Source organism: Neolamprologus multifasciatus, chromosome 4 (genome assembly GCF_963576455.1).
Source record: "Neolamprologus multifasciatus chromosome 4, fNeoMul1.2, whole genome shotgun sequence".
In the NCBI taxonomy this organism is placed as follows: domain Eukaryota; kingdom Metazoa; phylum Chordata; class Actinopteri; order Cichliformes; family Cichlidae; genus Neolamprologus; species Neolamprologus multifasciatus.
In genome coordinates this window covers 30,990,696-31,008,714 of record NC_140442.1, presented here as the reverse complement: position 1 = coordinate 31,008,714, position 18,019 = coordinate 30,990,696, and the positions used below count along the sequence as shown (strand labels likewise).

Below are 18,019 nucleotides of genomic sequence, written 5' to 3'. Positions count from 1 at the left end.
TAGATAGGTAGGTAGGTAGGTAGGTAGGTAGATAGGTAGGTAGGTAGGTAGGTAGGTAGGTAGGTAGGTAGATAGATAGATAGATAGATAGATAGGTAGGTAGGTAGGTAGGTAGGTAGGTAGGTAGGTAGGTAGGTAGGTAGGTAGGTAGGTAGATAGATAGATAGATAGATAGATAGATAGATAGATAGATAGATAGATAGATAGATAGGTAGGTAGGTAGGTAGATAGATAGATAGATAGATAGATAGATAGGTAGATAGGTAGGTAGATAGATAGATAGGTAGGTAGGTAGGTAGGTAGGTAGGTAGATAGATAGGTAGGTAGGTAGGTAGGTAGGTAGATAGGTAGGTAGGTAGGTAGGTAGGTAGATAGATAGATAGATAGATAGATAGATAGATAGATAGATAGGTAGGTAGGTAGGTAGGTAGGTAGGTAGGTAGGTAGGTAGGTAGGTAGGTAGGTAGATAGATAGATAGATAGATAGATAGATAGATAGATAGATTTCCCAATGTAAATTATCATACTAACCGGAGTCACTAAATGCCCCTACACCAGAAATTCTAATATCAAATTAATGCTAATTCCATATATGAAGATAGTGGCACATAGAGATAATAGTACCTTGATTAAAAGTTTTGAAAACTCCTTGGTAAACAGCGTTCAAAATCAAACAAATGCTAGTAGCAACAGTTGTGTTAGAGTACATTTGAAGAGAAGTAACAGAACAGAGCTCCGGGATCAGAAAGTCCTCTGATCAGCTGATCACTCAGAGTCTCATTTATCAGCTTTTTCTCTGGTAGCTCTCTTCTTTCTTCCATTTTTTCGGTTTTTGTTGTTTGCAACTTGCTCCCATCCCTCCTCACTGGGGGAACTCATACCAGAGGAACGCTCCCCAGTAGAGGGAACCTCAACTCTCAGGACAGAGGATCCCTCTCCAGAAGAAGGATTACAAACAGTCTTCAGTCTGTCATATAATTTCTTCTTTTCTCCTCTCAGTGTTTTCTGTACTTCTTCAATCGTGTCTCCATCTGCCAGCCGATGAAGGAGAGGTCCACAGTAAAGCCTGACAAAGCAGAAAATCTCAGTTAAAGTTGATGAAGTGTGTTAACCATCTGTGGAGCAAATCATTGGTCTGGTGTTTACCGGGCAAACTGAGGTTCTGGTAGAGGGGAACACAGCAGCTGGTTCAGGTGGAGGCTCTGCCTCATGCAGCACTGCCATTGGCTGAAAGCATGAGCCACACATGACTTCCAGTTACTCACACCTTCATCGTTTAAAACTTTCATCTTCCTCTCAAACTCGTCCTCTACAGACAAAAAAAGGACAAAGTTTCAGTGACACAGAACCAGAGACCAGCAGCAGTTTGTCTTCTAGTTCAGGCTCATGTGGAAGCATCAGTGCTGCTACTGTCACACAAACTCCATCTGCTGACTGCTTTCAGAGAGACTAACCTGCTGACAGGTGACTGTAAATAATAAACAGAATAATCACATTTATGGAGCTGAAACTGTAGAAGTTTCATCCGAGTAGAATATACAGAATATATAAAGTGACCTGTAGCTATTCATTTCATTGTTAATATTCATCATTACCTAACTAACCAGACTAACCTGGACCATCGGGCTCACACACAAACCACAGCAGGAGGGCGTGGAGGCAGTGGTGCTGGTGTAGACTCTTGAACCAGAAAACAGTCACATAGACTGGCAGCTTCAGCTGGTCGGGGATGTTTTCTAAGACTGAAGTCTGAACCTCCAGAGCTTCTTCAAACACCCTGCAACCCTCATCCTGCACGGAGATGTACCACACAGACAATATGCTTACATGTACCACAGAAACATGTCTACCTGTCAGAGTAATTAAACACATATTTAATGATTAACCTCAGTACCTTACGCAGATCCTGTTGTTTCAGTTGTATCTGTGGTATTGGTTGGACAGGGTAGTCTTTGATATTTTCTCCACCCCTGCCATATTCAGTAATCTTATCTCCCGTTAACAGTCCATAGAAGTACTGTCTGATGCGGTAAGCAGCTTGATAACTACTGTGCTGTGAAAAGTCCTCCACAAGTGGGGTCAGCATCATTGTCTTCTGATCCAAAACACTTGTGGCGAAACTGGTGAGTTTTCCGTGCTTAACTTTTTCACACACCCATGCTGGTAACTTAGAACTTGGTTGTTTTTTGTTTTTTTCTGGTTCAACATATCTTTCAATGGCGAATTTGAATGTTTGCTTCTCTTTTTTACCAACATGATTTAAAGCTTCACTCAGAGCACGTTCTCTCTTCTGTGAATCATTCAAGCCATCCAGGTTCACGTCACTTAAAAAGCGGAGCATACCATCCAGTCTTTTAATGCTGGGCTCACCAGGTGAAGATGATCTATTTGCAAAAATGTCATTGTCTTCTAAGTTTGAATAATCATTTCCTGCTATTGAAGCAAAGACTGGCATGAGAGCAGGGTCCAATTTAAAATGCTCACAAAACTTTGAATGTGTGTAGAGCTTAGCAGGAATTTTTCCATGCTCTTCTTTTTTCCACTCAAAGTTGTGGAGATTAAGGAAACCTTTGCGCACATCAAAGATGTAGAAATCCTTGTCATTGGACAGCACAGCACATTTTTCCTGATTTGCCTTAGAAGCAACCTCAGGGTCTGCCTCTCCTAAACACACTTCAAACTTTATTTTTTCTTCCTTTAAGATTTCTATGAAGACATCTTTGACCAGAGCTGGTAACACATTATATCCTTCTGGTAAAGTGTCATCAGGCTCAGTTTCTGCTATTGTCTTTGCTTTTTTCAGTTTATATTTTAGACGAGACACATTTCTTTTGTGCTTCTCGGGCCCTGAGCCTCCATCCAGGATGACGTACGGATTGACTTCACAGTCCTGCAGAGTCTTAAAGAACTTACAGACCTCATGTTTGAATCCAGGATAATCCCCTCCACATCGCTGGTCCAGCTTTGGATCAGATGTATAATACAAAAAATAGTAAAGAGCATTACCATCAATGATGAGATCTGTTTTTTCTACCATAACGTCTTCACAGAGACTCAAATCATCTATCATTTTCTTTAACGCTGAAACCTCCATGATTCCTTAAAGTGTGGATGAAGATGAGTGGTGGTTATTGTGCTATTGCCCCTGTGTCTGCAGATATTTATACTACTAGAGTGCAACCCACACCGACAGAACCAGTCACACCTGCTGTGACTAATCTAACATTCCTATCTTACTCTTTTGGTTTCATTTCTTTAATCTTCATGTTGTGGTTTCTGTTTCATTTCACCCTGTGGAGCAAAATCAAACGTGTTTCATTAACTTTCCAGTTGTTAATAAAGCAAAGGTACTTTGTGTCCATCACAAAGCTCAACCCTGCCATGAACTAAAAACTGCTGCAACACGAGCGTCACCGTCCACAGTGAAGCCAGTGTTATATGACCATGGACTGTGAGCATGCCAACTAAGAAAGAAGCAACGGCTCCAAAACATCTTGAAGCTCGACTGTCGCAGCTCCTCGTTATGGACGAGCGAAATGTCTTTTGGAGAAAGGTTAAATGGGCAGATGACACAGCTGGCTGTTTCAACAGGACAAAACAAACACACATTAAACTTTTTTTGGAGCAGCACAAAGAACAAACAATTAAACCAAAAAATAAATCTCATTAGATATTAACCCATAATGCAAATAAGCATACAGCCTGATGTAAATCCACTTGCTCTTCAGCTGGTAACAGCATTTATCAGTAATAGAGGAGAGCGTACAACTCTTACAGGAGCTGCTTTTACTTGTAACACTGTGCTATGGTTAGCTCGAAGCAAGAAACAAGGAAGTGATGTAAGCCAATGGTAAAGTAGAGATTCACCATATAAGAATCAGTCTATTTTCCATTTCACACAACACTACTAAGTTTTTGTTTGTTTGTTTGTTTGTTTTTTTACTTTTTCTGAAGATTTAGATTTTTTTCTGAGTTAATTTTTGCTCTGAATAAGTGTTGGAAACATTTTATATTCAGATATTACAACCAAAGTAAATAAATGACAACAAATATTTTTTTAAAGAAGTTAATGCTCTCTGATATTTAAGTGTTAATTTGTGAATTACCCTTGCCCTAAACATTTTTTGTCTTAATCTCTTTTTTTCAAAACCCCAGTGATAACTATGAGAACAAAGAAGTATTTTAATCAGTGAGAGACCAGTGACCTGTCCCAACCTCACCTCCCACCCAGTGACAGCCCCCAGTGACTCTGAAATAGAGAGCAAATGTGATAATGTGAAACAACTAAATATGTCCTTTGTCAGCTTGTATTTTAAAAAGAAAAAGTTATTTTCCTTCAATATTATTTTCAATAGTCACGAATAAACGAAGTATAATAGTCTTGTGTTTATTTCCTGTGTTTTTCTTCTGGTTTCTTTTACAGCACATCTCTGACAGAAATGGAAAAAACAATTTTCACAGCAGACACCTGCACAATCATCTGTCACATTGTGTTGTTCAGTTACTGATACATGCTGCACATTTCCTCACATAGCAAGAGCATCCAACATAAGATGTTTCTCTGTCTGATGAACAAACGCAAAACGTTTTATTTAGAACAGGATGATTCATGATCCTAAAAGTCTGGAAACTTTGAGAATAATTAATTAATCGGCCACACCTTGGCACACCTTTGTACCTAGCTGTCCCAAGAAAAAGGAAAATAATTAAAAAAAGAATCAAACCATTGCACTGCTTAATTACCATCCTTACCACCTCCATCACAACTACATATGATAATATTAGGTTAGGCAGTGCTTCAGGCCAGCAGGGTCAGATGCTGTTTTGGCTCCAGAACAACAAGAACAGCTGGTAATGTATAAATCTATACATGTGAAACTTGGTTAATTTTTGTATCTCTGAAGATGATCATGATTACTAAAATTCCTGCTTCATTGTTGCCATATTTTGCGTGTCTGCTATCTGTGGTAATCTTTACACATACTGACACAATAACACAACCTGCCACACCTATATATCCTACCATACCTACATCTTTCTTTTGGTTTTGTTTTCTTGTTTTTTATTGGTATGTTGAGTTGGTTTGTGACTCAGTGTGCATCTCTGTAGAGCAAAACCAAATGAGTTTCACTCTGTTAAGATCCAAACAAATAATGTTGATCACAGAGATATTTTATCAAAGACTTAGATAAAATGGTGACAGTAGTGGAGTAAAAGAGAAAAGGTTAAAGAACCAAGAAGTTGTTCTCAAACACTGTGCACTGTTGTGTGTAGTCCCAGTTTATCAGTTACATTACATTTTTATCACCAAATCACAACAAAGATTGGCTCAAGGTGCTTTGTACAGTATTATAACCCCATATTTTTTTTTGACTTGCTCTTTCTGATTATGAAAAGCATGTCTAAAAGACTCTTAGGAAAGTGTATTTTGAGTTATATTCCTCAACTTCTGTCACAGTTTAAGTGTGAATGCTGTGAGAAGCAGGTTTTGAGTGATTGGGTGTGATTTGTACAAAAATAATAAGTAAGAAGAGCACTACGCAAGTTGATAGTAGAGTGAGTGAAAAAGTGGAAGTGTGAGAGAAAAGGCGGTGTGTGAGACGATTTCTGATCTCTGAAAGAGCTCGGTTGAGCACGCTGAAGACTGATGTAAATGTTGACAAATGCAAAGAATTTAGTATAGTTAAAAGTGTGTGCGTGAAATAAGGGTGGATTGTTTTTAGATGAAGAATTAGTAGAACTAAAGAGTTTGATTAGGCTGTAAAATAGGAAAGAGGAACAGAAAATAGCAGCTGTGTGTGTGACAGGAACTCTACATGACCATAAAAGGAACTGACTGTGACAAGTGAGCACCCAGAGAGAGAAACAGACGAGTTAAACTCTAGGCAGATGAAGCAAATGGAGGTTTTAAGAAAAGAAATGAAAAGGATATTAATTGTATGCTTTAGCGCGTCAAAGAGGTGGACTTCTCTCAACCTGGAATCTTGAGTACGGTGGCAAAACGATAGATTAACAGAATTGGGAGGAAAACAGGCCAGGTTTTGGCTTTAAATTTTACAGCTTGACCTCTCACTTTGTCCCCATCCTCAGAAGAAGCTCAAAGGACAGTTAATCTCCTGATGAAGACCGACAGAACATCGTGGACTTGACGAATTAACAGCAGGCAAAAGACAGTGCAACTGAATCATTAACACTGACGACTGACGACACCAGCAGCAGCATGTAAGAAAAGCACGTGATGCAACATGTACTCTGAATTACAGGCTGGGCAGTTGAACAGTGGGATAAAGAGCTGTGGGAAAGCACTGGACACTGATTTTCAGATTTGCCATGCTTGGAGCAATCTTGAAAGAGACAACTGAAAGTATCAACAGAGAAGAAGAAACCACAGTGTACAGATAATAGTGGCGACACATCACAGGCATATAACATTTTCTTCTGTTTGCTTTTTGATGTTGGAAACTGATCTGACATTTTTTCTCATTCTTTGCTATCTGAGTGAGAGTGAATGGAAAAATCACATGAAATGCTTCATTGTATGCTGATTTCTTCATAATCCAGGCCAAAACTAGCTTGTCAATGAACAAAGTGCAAGTTTTCTGTGTTGAAGCTAGTTTATATCTTTTTTTTTGTATCACAGTGTTAAAATGGTGTGAATGTTTGATAAAATACACTTAAAGCTTGAAGATGAGGAATAACTCAAAGAAGCTATATGACAGAGGGAGTGAGGTATGGAAAAGAAAAGTGATTAAAGTAGTTTTTATAAGAGTGACTTGGGAGTACTCTTGTATTGATCAAAGCAAGTGATTAGTATGGAAAGAAAATGAAAGTAATTCAATAAGGTGGTAATGTTTAAATATGTATTTCTGTTGTTACGGCAACTTGTTGAGATATGACTGAGTATGCAAATTAGCTGGAGTGAGTGGTGACGAGGAAGCTTCCTGTGTGTGTGTGACTGAAGAGGATTACTTGGTGAAATATAATGGTAAAGTTGTAATGGGTTTATATCTTATGCTGAATCTAAGTATGTTAAAGTGCATAAAGGGGGCATTACTGTGTGCAAATTGTGTGGTTTTAACAAGATTTTCGGTGTATTGAGGAGGTGAAATTATGTCAGTTGACCTGGGAGTGTCAGGACTCTGGTGGGAAAACTTTTAAGATTTTTGAGGTTGTTGTTGAAGTGATGGGTTGATTCTGTTCGTTAGGTTTGGGTTGTTTTTGTTTTTTATTTTTAATAGAGGGAGTTTTATAAAACATGGACATGTTTAAGAGGGGCCCATTATTTTTGTAACAGTGCACTTAGAGAAAACCTGTTAGGTGTTTTTTATTTTGTTTTGTGTTTTGATGAGCTAATAATCAGCTCTCTTTTTCTCATTTTTGTTTTAAGCAGGCCTGCAACAGTGAATAACAGCGCTGACAAATTGTTTTCTACAGTCAATGGCTGTGAGCCAGGAGGGAGGGTTTTTTTTTGTTTGTTTGTTTTTTTTGAATACGTTTTATTGACAAAACACAAAATACAGATATACAAATACAAAATAGCAAACACAATGTCAGGGGGTTCATATAAAAAAACAAAATAGACACAGTCTATTAAAGAATCACATGGTATTGAACAGGGAACATAAGTTTATGGTTTTGACAGCTTTCTGATTTTGAGAATGTTGTATGGTTTTAACATATTGTTTGGTTTCATTTAAAAAGCACCGAAAGGATGGTTTTGCGTTAGAAAATTTCGACTTATGTATATGAAATTTAGCCAATAATATCGATAAATTGTAATGACGCCAATTCAGTTTACAATAGGGTTCATTCGCTCGGTCAGCAGGTGGCAGTATCCTCGTACACTGGGGAGTAAACTGCCATTAAACGAACAGAAGAAGAAGAAAACATCTGACCCGATTTGTACGGTCCGACTTTGCACATGCGCAGTAAGGATCGGGGAGTCCCGATCCGTAACTATCTTTTTATTTTTCGTTTTTGTCTACATTATATTAAATGTTTCATTATCGGAAACATTTTAAGAGATACTTATTATTCTTAACATCTTAACAGATACTCTGACCCGTAACTATCATAAAATGCTTTGACCGGAAGTAGACACCTTTCGCGCATGCGGGGTACCGATCGGGTTTCCGGTACGGATCGGGTAGTGACACGAAGTACGCATCAAGCCGAGAACGCGAAAAAGTCCCGATGTGTTCTCGCTCCGCCCGTTTTATCGAGCATGCATCGGTGGTGACTTGTGTGGACTTGGTACAGCTAAATATCCCAGAATGCATTTCGTCCAAAACTCAAACGCGGCAATGGCGGACGAGCGGGGCTAAAAACTTTTAAATATTACTCTTTCTGGGTCACAAAATAAACTTTTAAGTTCTTTTCAAGCGAGAATGTAGTTGTGTAAGCTTCAAATATCTGCTCGATTTATCAAGATATCATATATTTCCAAACGAGCTCCGACGTTTTCGGAGACGTCTGTGACCCGCCAGCTCCATAGCAGACAGCGAGGTCGAGGATCATTAGAGCCGGGAGAACAGCGGACTCCCGGCCCATCGTTTTCAACCCCCCCGCCCCCCCACTAAAATAAAAATAAAAGCGTTCTAACATCTCACCTGCTTGTTTTTATTAAGGTATGTACACCTATGTATATGTACACTATTTTTATTAATAGAGATTTCACTACTGAGGTTAAACATGATATATAAGTCACTTAGATCACTTCTAAATGTTAATGTTTGGTTTATTTCAGTGTTTTATTTGTTCCTGAGTAAACCGGTTTGGCTGTGATTAAAGTTAAGCTTCATAACATATTACTCACAGTTAAATTAAGGACGGCAGTAAAAAATTCCGGACCTGTGACATCATCAAGTACGCTGGTGTTCCAATTGTACAAATCGCGAGTCCGTACTCGCGTACTTGAGAACTGAGAAAGGGCCAGTGAGTCCTGAGTGATTCGTTCGTGCTACGATTCAGCACAGGAAGGGAGAGGATGAGTAACTCAAATGTGCTGTTAGCATGTTAGCAGAGCGATGCTACTGTGAACTGATGAGCTATCTGGCCTTTAAATCTGACGTCATTAGCCGTGTCTGGGCTCAAACTCCGTTGCAGGTCCATAAGTCAAACGATCACTGTGGCATCACAGAGAGTTGAAAAACTGTCTAAATTCTTTCATCTGTAATAAAATGATCAGCGTTCTGCTCTACCAGGTGTAACAATTAAGTTTAACATCCAGGCATCCATGAAAACGAAATTTGACACATTTAATGGAGTTAGAAATTAGCAGGAAGTTAGCCCGCTAGCTTCCATCTAAATACAATATAGCATGTCCTGACTGAGGGATTTTGGAAACAAATTAACCCTCTCAGGCCCAAATTAAGTTTTACTTGCTAATGCACAACCAAGTCCTGCAGTGGTACTTCTAAGTAAAAAAAAAACCTCATAAATATGTATGTGGGGTAATCAGGTTGTTAGTTGTTAACTGTTGCAAAACGTACAGCTCTGCTATCACTTCCGACATAAATGAAGACAGAAAACTAAACAGCAGTGACGTTTGTAGGGTAACTGAAGTTTGGCTAGCTGGTATATAACGATGTGCTACGTGACCGCTAGCGACACAGCTATGTTAGCATAACATAAACACGCTAACTTTTTTCCACTCGATAAAAGTTAACGTGAGTGTTCTCGGTGTTCAGGAATAAAAGTCTTCACATGGCAGGATGCTGTAAACGGACCAAACTTCAGTCAGGAAGTCAGAAATACGAGATTAGTCATTCATATGCTGCTGCATGGGCTGAGCTGTAGTTACATCGTAAGATTTTAAAAACTGAGCTTTAAAATGATTAGCGGGTGCGGGTTCTGGGTGCATCCCAGAACAGAGCTGGCCTTCCTGATGAGTTTATCCAACCTCTTCCTCTCAGCTGCCGATAAACTGCTGCTCCAACATACCACACTGTAAAAAATGACAGATGTCACCACAGAGTCATAGAAGGTCTTTAAAAGCGTTCCCTGGACTCCAAATGACCTCAGCCGCCTCAGCAGAGCATCAGTGTTGTGGCTCCAGTCCAGTTTATTATTCAGGTGAACACCCAGGTACCTATAAGAGTCCACTATCTCAATGTCCACTCCCTGGATGTTCACCGGTGTCAGTGTGGTGGGTCTGCGTCTCTGGAAGTCCACCACCAACTCCTTCGTTTTCCCGGCGTTGATCAGCAGGTGGTTCTGCTGACACCAGTCAACAAAGTCCAGAGTCCACCGTCTGTACTCTGAGTCGTCCTCGCCTGTGATGAGGCCGACTATGGCAGAGTCGTCAGAGAACTTCTGTAGGTGGCAGCGTGGGGAGTTGATGGAGACGTCTGCAGTGTAGAGGGTGAAGAGGAACGGTGCCAGCACAGTTCCCTGTGGGGCTCCCGTACTGCAGACCAGCGTGTCAGAGACACAGCCCTGTGACCTCACATACTGTGGGCGTCCTGTGAGGTAGTCCAGTATCCACTGGGACATGTGGTGGTCCACTCCCGATAGCTCCAGCTTGTCTCTCAGAAGTCGTGGCTGGATGGTGTTGAAAGCACTGGAGAAATCAAAGAACATGATCCTCACAGTGCTTCCAGGCTTCTCCAGGTGAGTCAGAGCTCGGTGCAGGAGGTAGATGATGGCGTCCTCCACCCCGATGCCAGGCTGGTAAGCAAACTGCAGCGGATCCAATGAAGACCTCACCAGGGGGCGCAGATGGTTTAGAACCAACCTCTCGAGGGTCTTCATCAGATGTGATGTCAGGGCTACTGGCCTGTAGCTGCTGAGGTCCTTGGGATGGGAGGTCTTTGGTACCGGTACCACACAGGAGGTCTTCCACAGCTGTGGTACTTTCCCCAGTGACAGGCTCAGGTTGAACAGATAACCTAGGATGCCACACAGTTCATCTACACAGCATCTCAGGAGCCTGGAGCTCTACGCCATCTGGACCTGCAGCCTTCCGCACCTTGATCTTATAGCCCGAGGGAGGCCGTCAGTGATCACTGACTGTTTTTAGGGGCTTTCTGAGATTAAATAGAAGGAGATACAAAACATGTTAAACATGTTAAAAACACAAATGCCATATTCAACGCAGACTACTTTGGGCCCGGAAGCATGATTCGTCACGTCATCACTTAAAGACCAGATTGTTTTGATGTGAGCTTTCTACTCAGGGTTTTTTTTCCAGTTCAGAGCAGAATTGTTTTTGTTAAGACACTGACTGTGTTTTTTTTCCCCCACAATTTTAATTATAATACAGCTAATGAAATTAGTTTGCTAACAGTAACAGCGATGAGTCAGTGAATGAGTCAGTTGGGCTTGTGAATCATGATTCACGAGTTAGTAAAGTGATTCTCGAGTACTGAACGATTCGTTCATGATTCGCACATCACTACCATTTACAAAATAATTTTCGCTTAATGTGATCATGTACTGTAAAAGTCACACATTCAACACACACACAGACACACACATATACTAAAGAAGCCTTAATTAAAACACTACTGTATTTTTCGGACTATAAGATGCATCGGATTTATAAGGCACACTGTCGACAAACGGGTCTGTTTTCATACATAGGGCCCACCGGATTAAAAGGCGCATTAAACGAAACAAAACAGTCAGATAAGTCAAGCTTTACCCAACTCATTCCTCTTGCTTCCTCCACTTCCGTACATTGATTCATTAATGCTGAATTCTCACTGTTTTTGTTTTTTTTCCTGTCCCGTTTGGATCTTTAGCCATAAAAAACGTACATTTTTTTAATCGTTGGGAAAATCTCTAAAGACTATTCTTATTTAATTGTGTTTAATTTTTGGACACATTTCTAATTAATTTTTGGAGTTCACTAGTTCCAGGAGGTCAGAGTTCAGACATGTGATGTCATCAGTAAGCGCAGAAAGAAAAGAAAGAAAAAAAATAGTGTCTGAGACGGGAGGGCGATGTTTTGCTGATGATATGCTATGCTGCCTGTAAACTACAAACCTGTACTGAGAAGAATAACGTTGACAAAAGGAGAATGGAGTCATGTCTCTCTGAGGGTGCAACATAATCTTGGTGTTGTGGAGATACAGAAATTATTTTACTGCTACAATATAACCTGCATGATTAACATTGCATTAATAATATATCCTACAGCATTGATATTGCATTAAAGATGTTTATTAAAGCTATTGCCACCATGTTAACCTTTTTTTTTGCAGCTATAATTATTTTATACACATTGCATGTTTGTGCTCATTCAGAGTTGATGCTCAGTCTATTAAAGAAGGTTTTAAGCTTTGTGAAGCGCTATGTCTTCACAATCTATTGTGTAGCTGACTTGGATTGCGTACACGCTTACAACACACATATAATCCAGAAACCTGCCAGGCCAAAGGCCGGAAATTCATTTAGCTTCTAACTGCATTTCATTTTGCTTGGTAACAGATGACAGAAGACCAAGAAAGGACAAGCCCTCAGGGACCATCTAGGCTTGAAATTTATTGCCATGTATGGAAGGTGTTATAGAAAGAGGAACTTCTGTGTCTGTTTTTAGCCATCTAAGATGTACCATTTACTGTAATCGATGTATTTGATCTGTAATCGACGCAAGAAGGGGCGTTAACCCTGATGTTATAAAAGCATTTTCAAGTGTATTCTTAGCAGGAGACGTGTGCTGATGTGATGCTGCAGACTTCTTCTCCTGCGTGTGTTTTAATAAACTCATTGTTTGATTGCACTCTTCTGGGCCTCAGTTGGTTTCATTGCTCAACATTTATTGAGTTCGGGACAGCGTTTCCACCCGGTTTGGAGTTTATACCGCAAAGAAGGACGAGCTACAGGTGACAAGCCTCGCTCACTTTCTCCCACCTGAACTCGTTCGGCAGTGTCATCCCTCCAAGAAAGGCAGTGAAGGTAAAAGTTTTTCACCATGTCTAAAGTACAGCAGATGTCTCCTGATTGGGAGCAACTTCTTGAGGAGATAGAGGAAAAGTTACTTACACTGCTAGCGCCGGATTTGAATGAGATTTGTGCTGCCCTCAGTTTAGCCGTGGATGAAAATGAAAAGGACTTACCTCGTAAACTGAGGCGGCGTATTCTCCAGTACTTAGAGGGAGAGGATGTTACAGCACAAGAAGATGAAGGAATGTCTCTGTTGTTGGAGTTAGGTGAAAAAATTAATGAAGTGAAGCAAAAGAGATGCGAAAGTAATGCCCCATTGTCTCAACGAGTGGTACAAGAGCACCACCCTGTGGCTGACAATGTGATAGCACCCAGTAATTCAGACGAGCAGAGAGAAAGTGTTTCTCATTTGAATGCTACGCGAGTCACCCCTGTTGCCACTCAAAGTGTCCCTTTTGTGGACCCACTGTACCGACAGGATCTGAAAATAATGGGACAAATTGGAGAAGCAAACCAAAAGGACAAATTAACATACACTAGCTTGGAGAGACAAATCCAGAGGGCATTGAAGAGGGGATAGATGAAGGAGAAATTGTTGAAGCCATCATTCAAGCTATAACCCCAGGAACAAAACTGAAAAGCTATCTTGAGGGTAGAGTAGATTTGACTTTGCAAGCTCTCAGGCAAATATTACGGACTCATTACATTGAGAAAGATGCCACAGAGTTGTATCACTCGCTCACACGTGCTGTACAGGAGCCAAAAGAAACTCCCATCCAGTTTTTTAATGCGAGCAATGGATTTGAGACAGCAACTTGTTCTTGCTTCAGAGAGAGTTCAGTCTGGTTTAAAGTACAGTTCGGAGCTTATCCAAAATCAGTTTCTCCAGACAGTACTCACCGGCCTCCATGATGACACCATCCGAGCTGATGTGAAGCTACACCTGCAAAACCCTAAGATCACAGATGAGGTTCTTCTGGAAAAAATGACTGCGGCGTACAGTCTGGAAATGGAAAGAAAGAATAAGCTGTCAGCTGCATCAAGAGCAAAGACGATCAGAGTTGTAGCAGTAAGTGGTGAAGATCAAGAGGTAGAGAAAGAAAGCAGTATGCACACATCAAATAGTAAGAACAAGCAAGGAGGAGTGGTCAAACGAGACACATTAATGGATAAAGTTGATCAAGGCAACAAGGCCATATGTGAGGCTCTGCAGAACCTCACCACTCACATTTCCAGCCTCCAGCAGACCGTCACGCCTCAGCACATGAGAATGGCCGAACCACCTGACCGGAAATACCAACCACAGCTTAGGAGCACAAACATTAGACAGTGCCAGCAGTGTCAATCATCCAATACAGGAAGCAAATGCGACCACTGTTACAAATGTGGCAGTACAGAACACTGGGCAGCAGGTTGTCGTAGGAAAAAGTGCTCAGCTAATTCAAGTAAGATCGAAATCATACTTAACCCTGAAGAGGAGAAGCACCAAACCAACCCATTCAGCCTCAAAGCACCCCTCACTGGTAAACAACAAAAAATGGCGAAGCTGGTAGGCAAAAGATGGCAGGTCCGTGGCTTCTTAGGAGGTGTGGACACTACAATACTGTGGGACACTGGCTCACAAGTATCGATAGTGGGGATGAACTGGAGAAAGAAACACCTGCCTGATGCTGAAGTGAGGTCCGTGGAAGAGCTGCTCGAAGAGGGAGCTTTAGAGCTCTCAGCTGCTAATGGGACCAGTATCCCATATGAAGGGTGGATAGAGACTGAGTTCAGCCTGTCCAAAAATGCTGTGGCTGGGATGACCAACAGGCCCGTCCAAGTCCCAATCCTAGTCTCCAGTGGTGACATTGAATGTCCCATCTTCGGCTTTAATGTGATAGAAGAATTAGCTTTGAGAAATGATACCAGCGAAGACTGTATACCGCCAGGGCATATGCTGGACAGACTGTGCTCAGCACTCGAGGTGGAGCGCAAAACTGCAAGAGCTGTCCTATCTGTCCTGACAGCCATCCCCACATAGCCAGAGTAGGAAGGTGACCTGTGACCATCCCAAGACCAAGACCAAGTCGAGACGAGACCAAGACCGAGACCGGGACAAAAAAGACTAACTTTTGTGTGCTTTTGAGGGCTGACATGATGGTACTGACTGGCCCCAAAGTCATCTGACAAAACAGCGATCACCTCCAGCAACTGTCTAAAGAATGGGAAATATGTAACGGGTTTCAGTTATACTTTATATATAGATAAAATTGTAACATCAAACTGAAGATTATAAACTTGAAATTGCATCATGTCCTATTGCAGTAGTACTAGCCAAATTACACTGTATGATATCAACTTCCCTAAAATGGATAAGGCTTGTCAACACAAAGTGATATGCAGATGTTATTTAAAAGTCAATGGTCACATTTATTTAGTCAAACAACACCATTTTAAGTAAAATTCTGTAATCAAACAATATAAAGACATGTGCACACCTCACATGAATCAGATGCAAACTACAAATATTACATACCAATACAAATTGTGCATTAATAAGAATAAGAACAAGTGCTTAAAAGATTCTGGCATCTTGATGTCTTCAGTGGCATGAGATTACAACACACTGCCAATGAAATCAAGCCTGTTGTTCAGTAGGGCAGGAACAATAGAACACAGACATTATGAACAAATAACAAATATCTTATGAACAAATATATAATGAACAAACAGCATATTTTCAGAGAGGAGGGAGAGAAAACAGTTCACATTTTAAAACAGTGATTGATTGCACTTCAAGAAAACTAAAGATTGCAACATCTTATAGCCTAGCCGTGCGCGGTGGGGTCTCATTAGAATGCCTCCTCTACTAAAAACCTTCTCAACTGAGGCAGAAGAGGCAGGGACAGAGAGGACCTTCAACACTGTGTAGACTGGGGAAACGCTCTTTGTTTTTTGACCAAAAGGTGAGTGCATCACAGTCAGAGTCATTTATGCTGTCTAGGTACTTGCTTATTTGTGCATCAGTGCTCGAGTCCTGGCTTGTGCTGCGTTGCAACCTAAATGCTTTGTAACGTGAAAGAAGACGTTGTTTTGGGGGTGGCGCTGAGTCACTATCTGATAATTCTGTGTCTTCTTCTGTTGGTGCTGCAGGTCCGTCTCTGTCTACCTCTGTGATCAAAAGGTCTGGAAAAGGGTGCACACACACACACACACACACACACACACACACACACACACACACAGACAGGATTAGACAGGATGCTTCTAATGATGCTATAAAACCAAAGACAGTGATAATAAGTGGAACAACAAAAACAACAATAACAATAAATTATTATTATTATACAGTCACCTATTAATGACTTTTTAAGGTCATCTCTGAACCTCTTCAGTGCTGGTCCGGTTTCACCATTTTGGACATCTAAATCTACCCAGGTCAGTCCAAACTGGGGGTCGAGCACGGTGGCAAGGAAGTAGATCCGATGGCTAAACGGCTCTTCTGGATCCTTTTCGTCCATGCAAATCTGCCTGAAAATTCCAGAGAACCGTTTCTCTAAGGATCTTTTCAGTGCCCTGACTATAGTTACGACCTGGGGCATTTGTACTTCCATCTTTATAAGATGATTCTTCAAGTCCAGAACAGTGGGCACCACCATGCTAATAGTCACCTGATGATCACCTTCTGTAAGGTCTGTTGCATCAGAAAAAGGCTCAAGCAAAGCACAAAGGTCTTTCAGCTGAGCCCACTCTCGGGTTGAAAACACTAAATTCTCTGTATTGCTGCACATTTCAGTGATGGCCCCGTGGTCAAGTGTGATCAGAGCCTTTAACTGTCTGTAGGTGCTATTCCAGCGGGTGTTGTTTGCTACTGGGATGGACTTATTGAAGCCAAAGTGTGCCTCAAACAAGTCTTTGTGGTTACTACTGCTGTGCAGCAGGTTTGTAAACTTGCTGGCTTTGGCAATGGCTCTAGCTATTGCCTTTACCTCTTTCATCCCATCACTGATTACAAGTTGCAGCGAGTGGGCGAAGCAAGAAAGACGTTCACCCGTTGACCATGGATCAGAACCTTCTGCATCCTCCCACATTGTTTCATCATCGAGGTCATCACTGCTGTCACCTTCAGGGTGCTCTACTTCTGGCATCCTGACTTTAAAGGCCCGCTTCATATTGGATGCATTATCCGTCAGAATGTAGCTTATTTTATGGCCAATGCCATACTCCTCAACTATTCTGTCAAACGCTGAGGCGATTCGTTCCCGCAGTGCTTCCCTGTGAAATGCCTACAGTCAAGCAAAAATGATTGTAAACTGTAAGAGTCCTTGTTCTTGCAGGCAACATGAGCAGTAACTCCCAGGAAAGTATGAAGTCTCCGGTCAGACCAGAGGTCTGTTGTTATTGCTACATTTGGCTGGACTTCCAGGGCTTTGATTATGTCACCCTTCACTTTAGTAACAAGGTGAGGTATCAGCTTCTCTGTCAAGGTGGTTCTAGACACAGGAGTGTATTTGCTATACAAGACATTCAGGAAGTGTCTAAAATGTGGATTCTCAACGATAGACAGGGGGAGAGAGCATCCAACTATAAGGTCCTGGAGGATGGACTGGGTGATGGCCTGTTGCCTGGGTGAATTTGGGGGAAATAAGTGGATGCTTGGAGCAAACAATGATAATTGAGGCTGTGTGGGATTGACCGCTATCACTGATGTTACAGATCCTGCTTTGTACTCGAAGTTCCTACAAAACAGGGAAATAGGAATCTGTAAAACATCTGTTTCTATTCAACCACAAAAACTACTGTATCTTACAAGCACAGTAGTTTTAAACCTATCAATGAGGGCAGGCCATACAAAATAACCTAATCCAATCCAGTGTGACACATATAGATCATTAGGCACAACTAGTAATAATGAAAATACTGGAGTGTTCAGGGTTGCAAGACCTTAAATAACAAGAACAGAAAAACAGTTGAATGGAATCTACAAAAGACAAAATGTCTGTGCATTAACTTTGCATGTTGCATTAAACCTCCTCATGCCAGTCAGCTATCAGACACAGCTGTATTGACAAGAAATGAACTACTCAATAAAGTCTGAAGTTACACTAATACAAAATAACTGTCTAATATTGCTAAAATAGCCCCTACA

At 41.1% G+C, this 18,019-nt stretch overlaps 2 protein-coding genes and 1 long non-coding RNA gene across 3 annotated transcripts in view; all 3 read right to left on the bottom strand.

Moving 5' to 3' along the window:
* The window catches only part of LOC146520819 (uncharacterized), a 447,384-nt gene that overhangs the window by 83,572 nt on the left and 345,793 nt on the right, over window positions 1–18,019 (bottom strand). The window lies entirely within an intron of this gene.
* LOC146520836 (single-strand DNA endonuclease ASTE1-like) lies at window positions 85–3,908 on the bottom strand. The gene is made up of 4 exons (XM_085157089.1): window positions 1,871–3,908; window positions 1,614–1,791; window positions 1,147–1,309; window positions 85–1,066 (listed from the first exon to the last, which is right to left on the bottom strand). Exons 1-4 carry the CDS (start codon window positions 3,092–3,094, stop codon window positions 778–780), a joined length of 1,854 nt encoding a protein of 617 aa, XP_085013215.1. The 5' UTR covers window positions 3,095–3,908; the 3' UTR covers window positions 85–777.
* LOC146520835 (zinc finger BED domain-containing protein 4-like) lies at window positions 15,752–17,177 on the bottom strand. Its single transcript, XM_085157526.1, has 2 exons — window positions 16,226–17,177; window positions 15,752–16,056 (listed from the first exon to the last, which is right to left on the bottom strand). The coding sequence occupies exons 1-2, from the start codon at window positions 17,040–17,042 to the stop codon at window positions 15,752–15,754; spliced, it is 1,122 nt and encodes a 373-aa protein (XP_085013652.1). The 5' UTR covers window positions 17,043–17,177.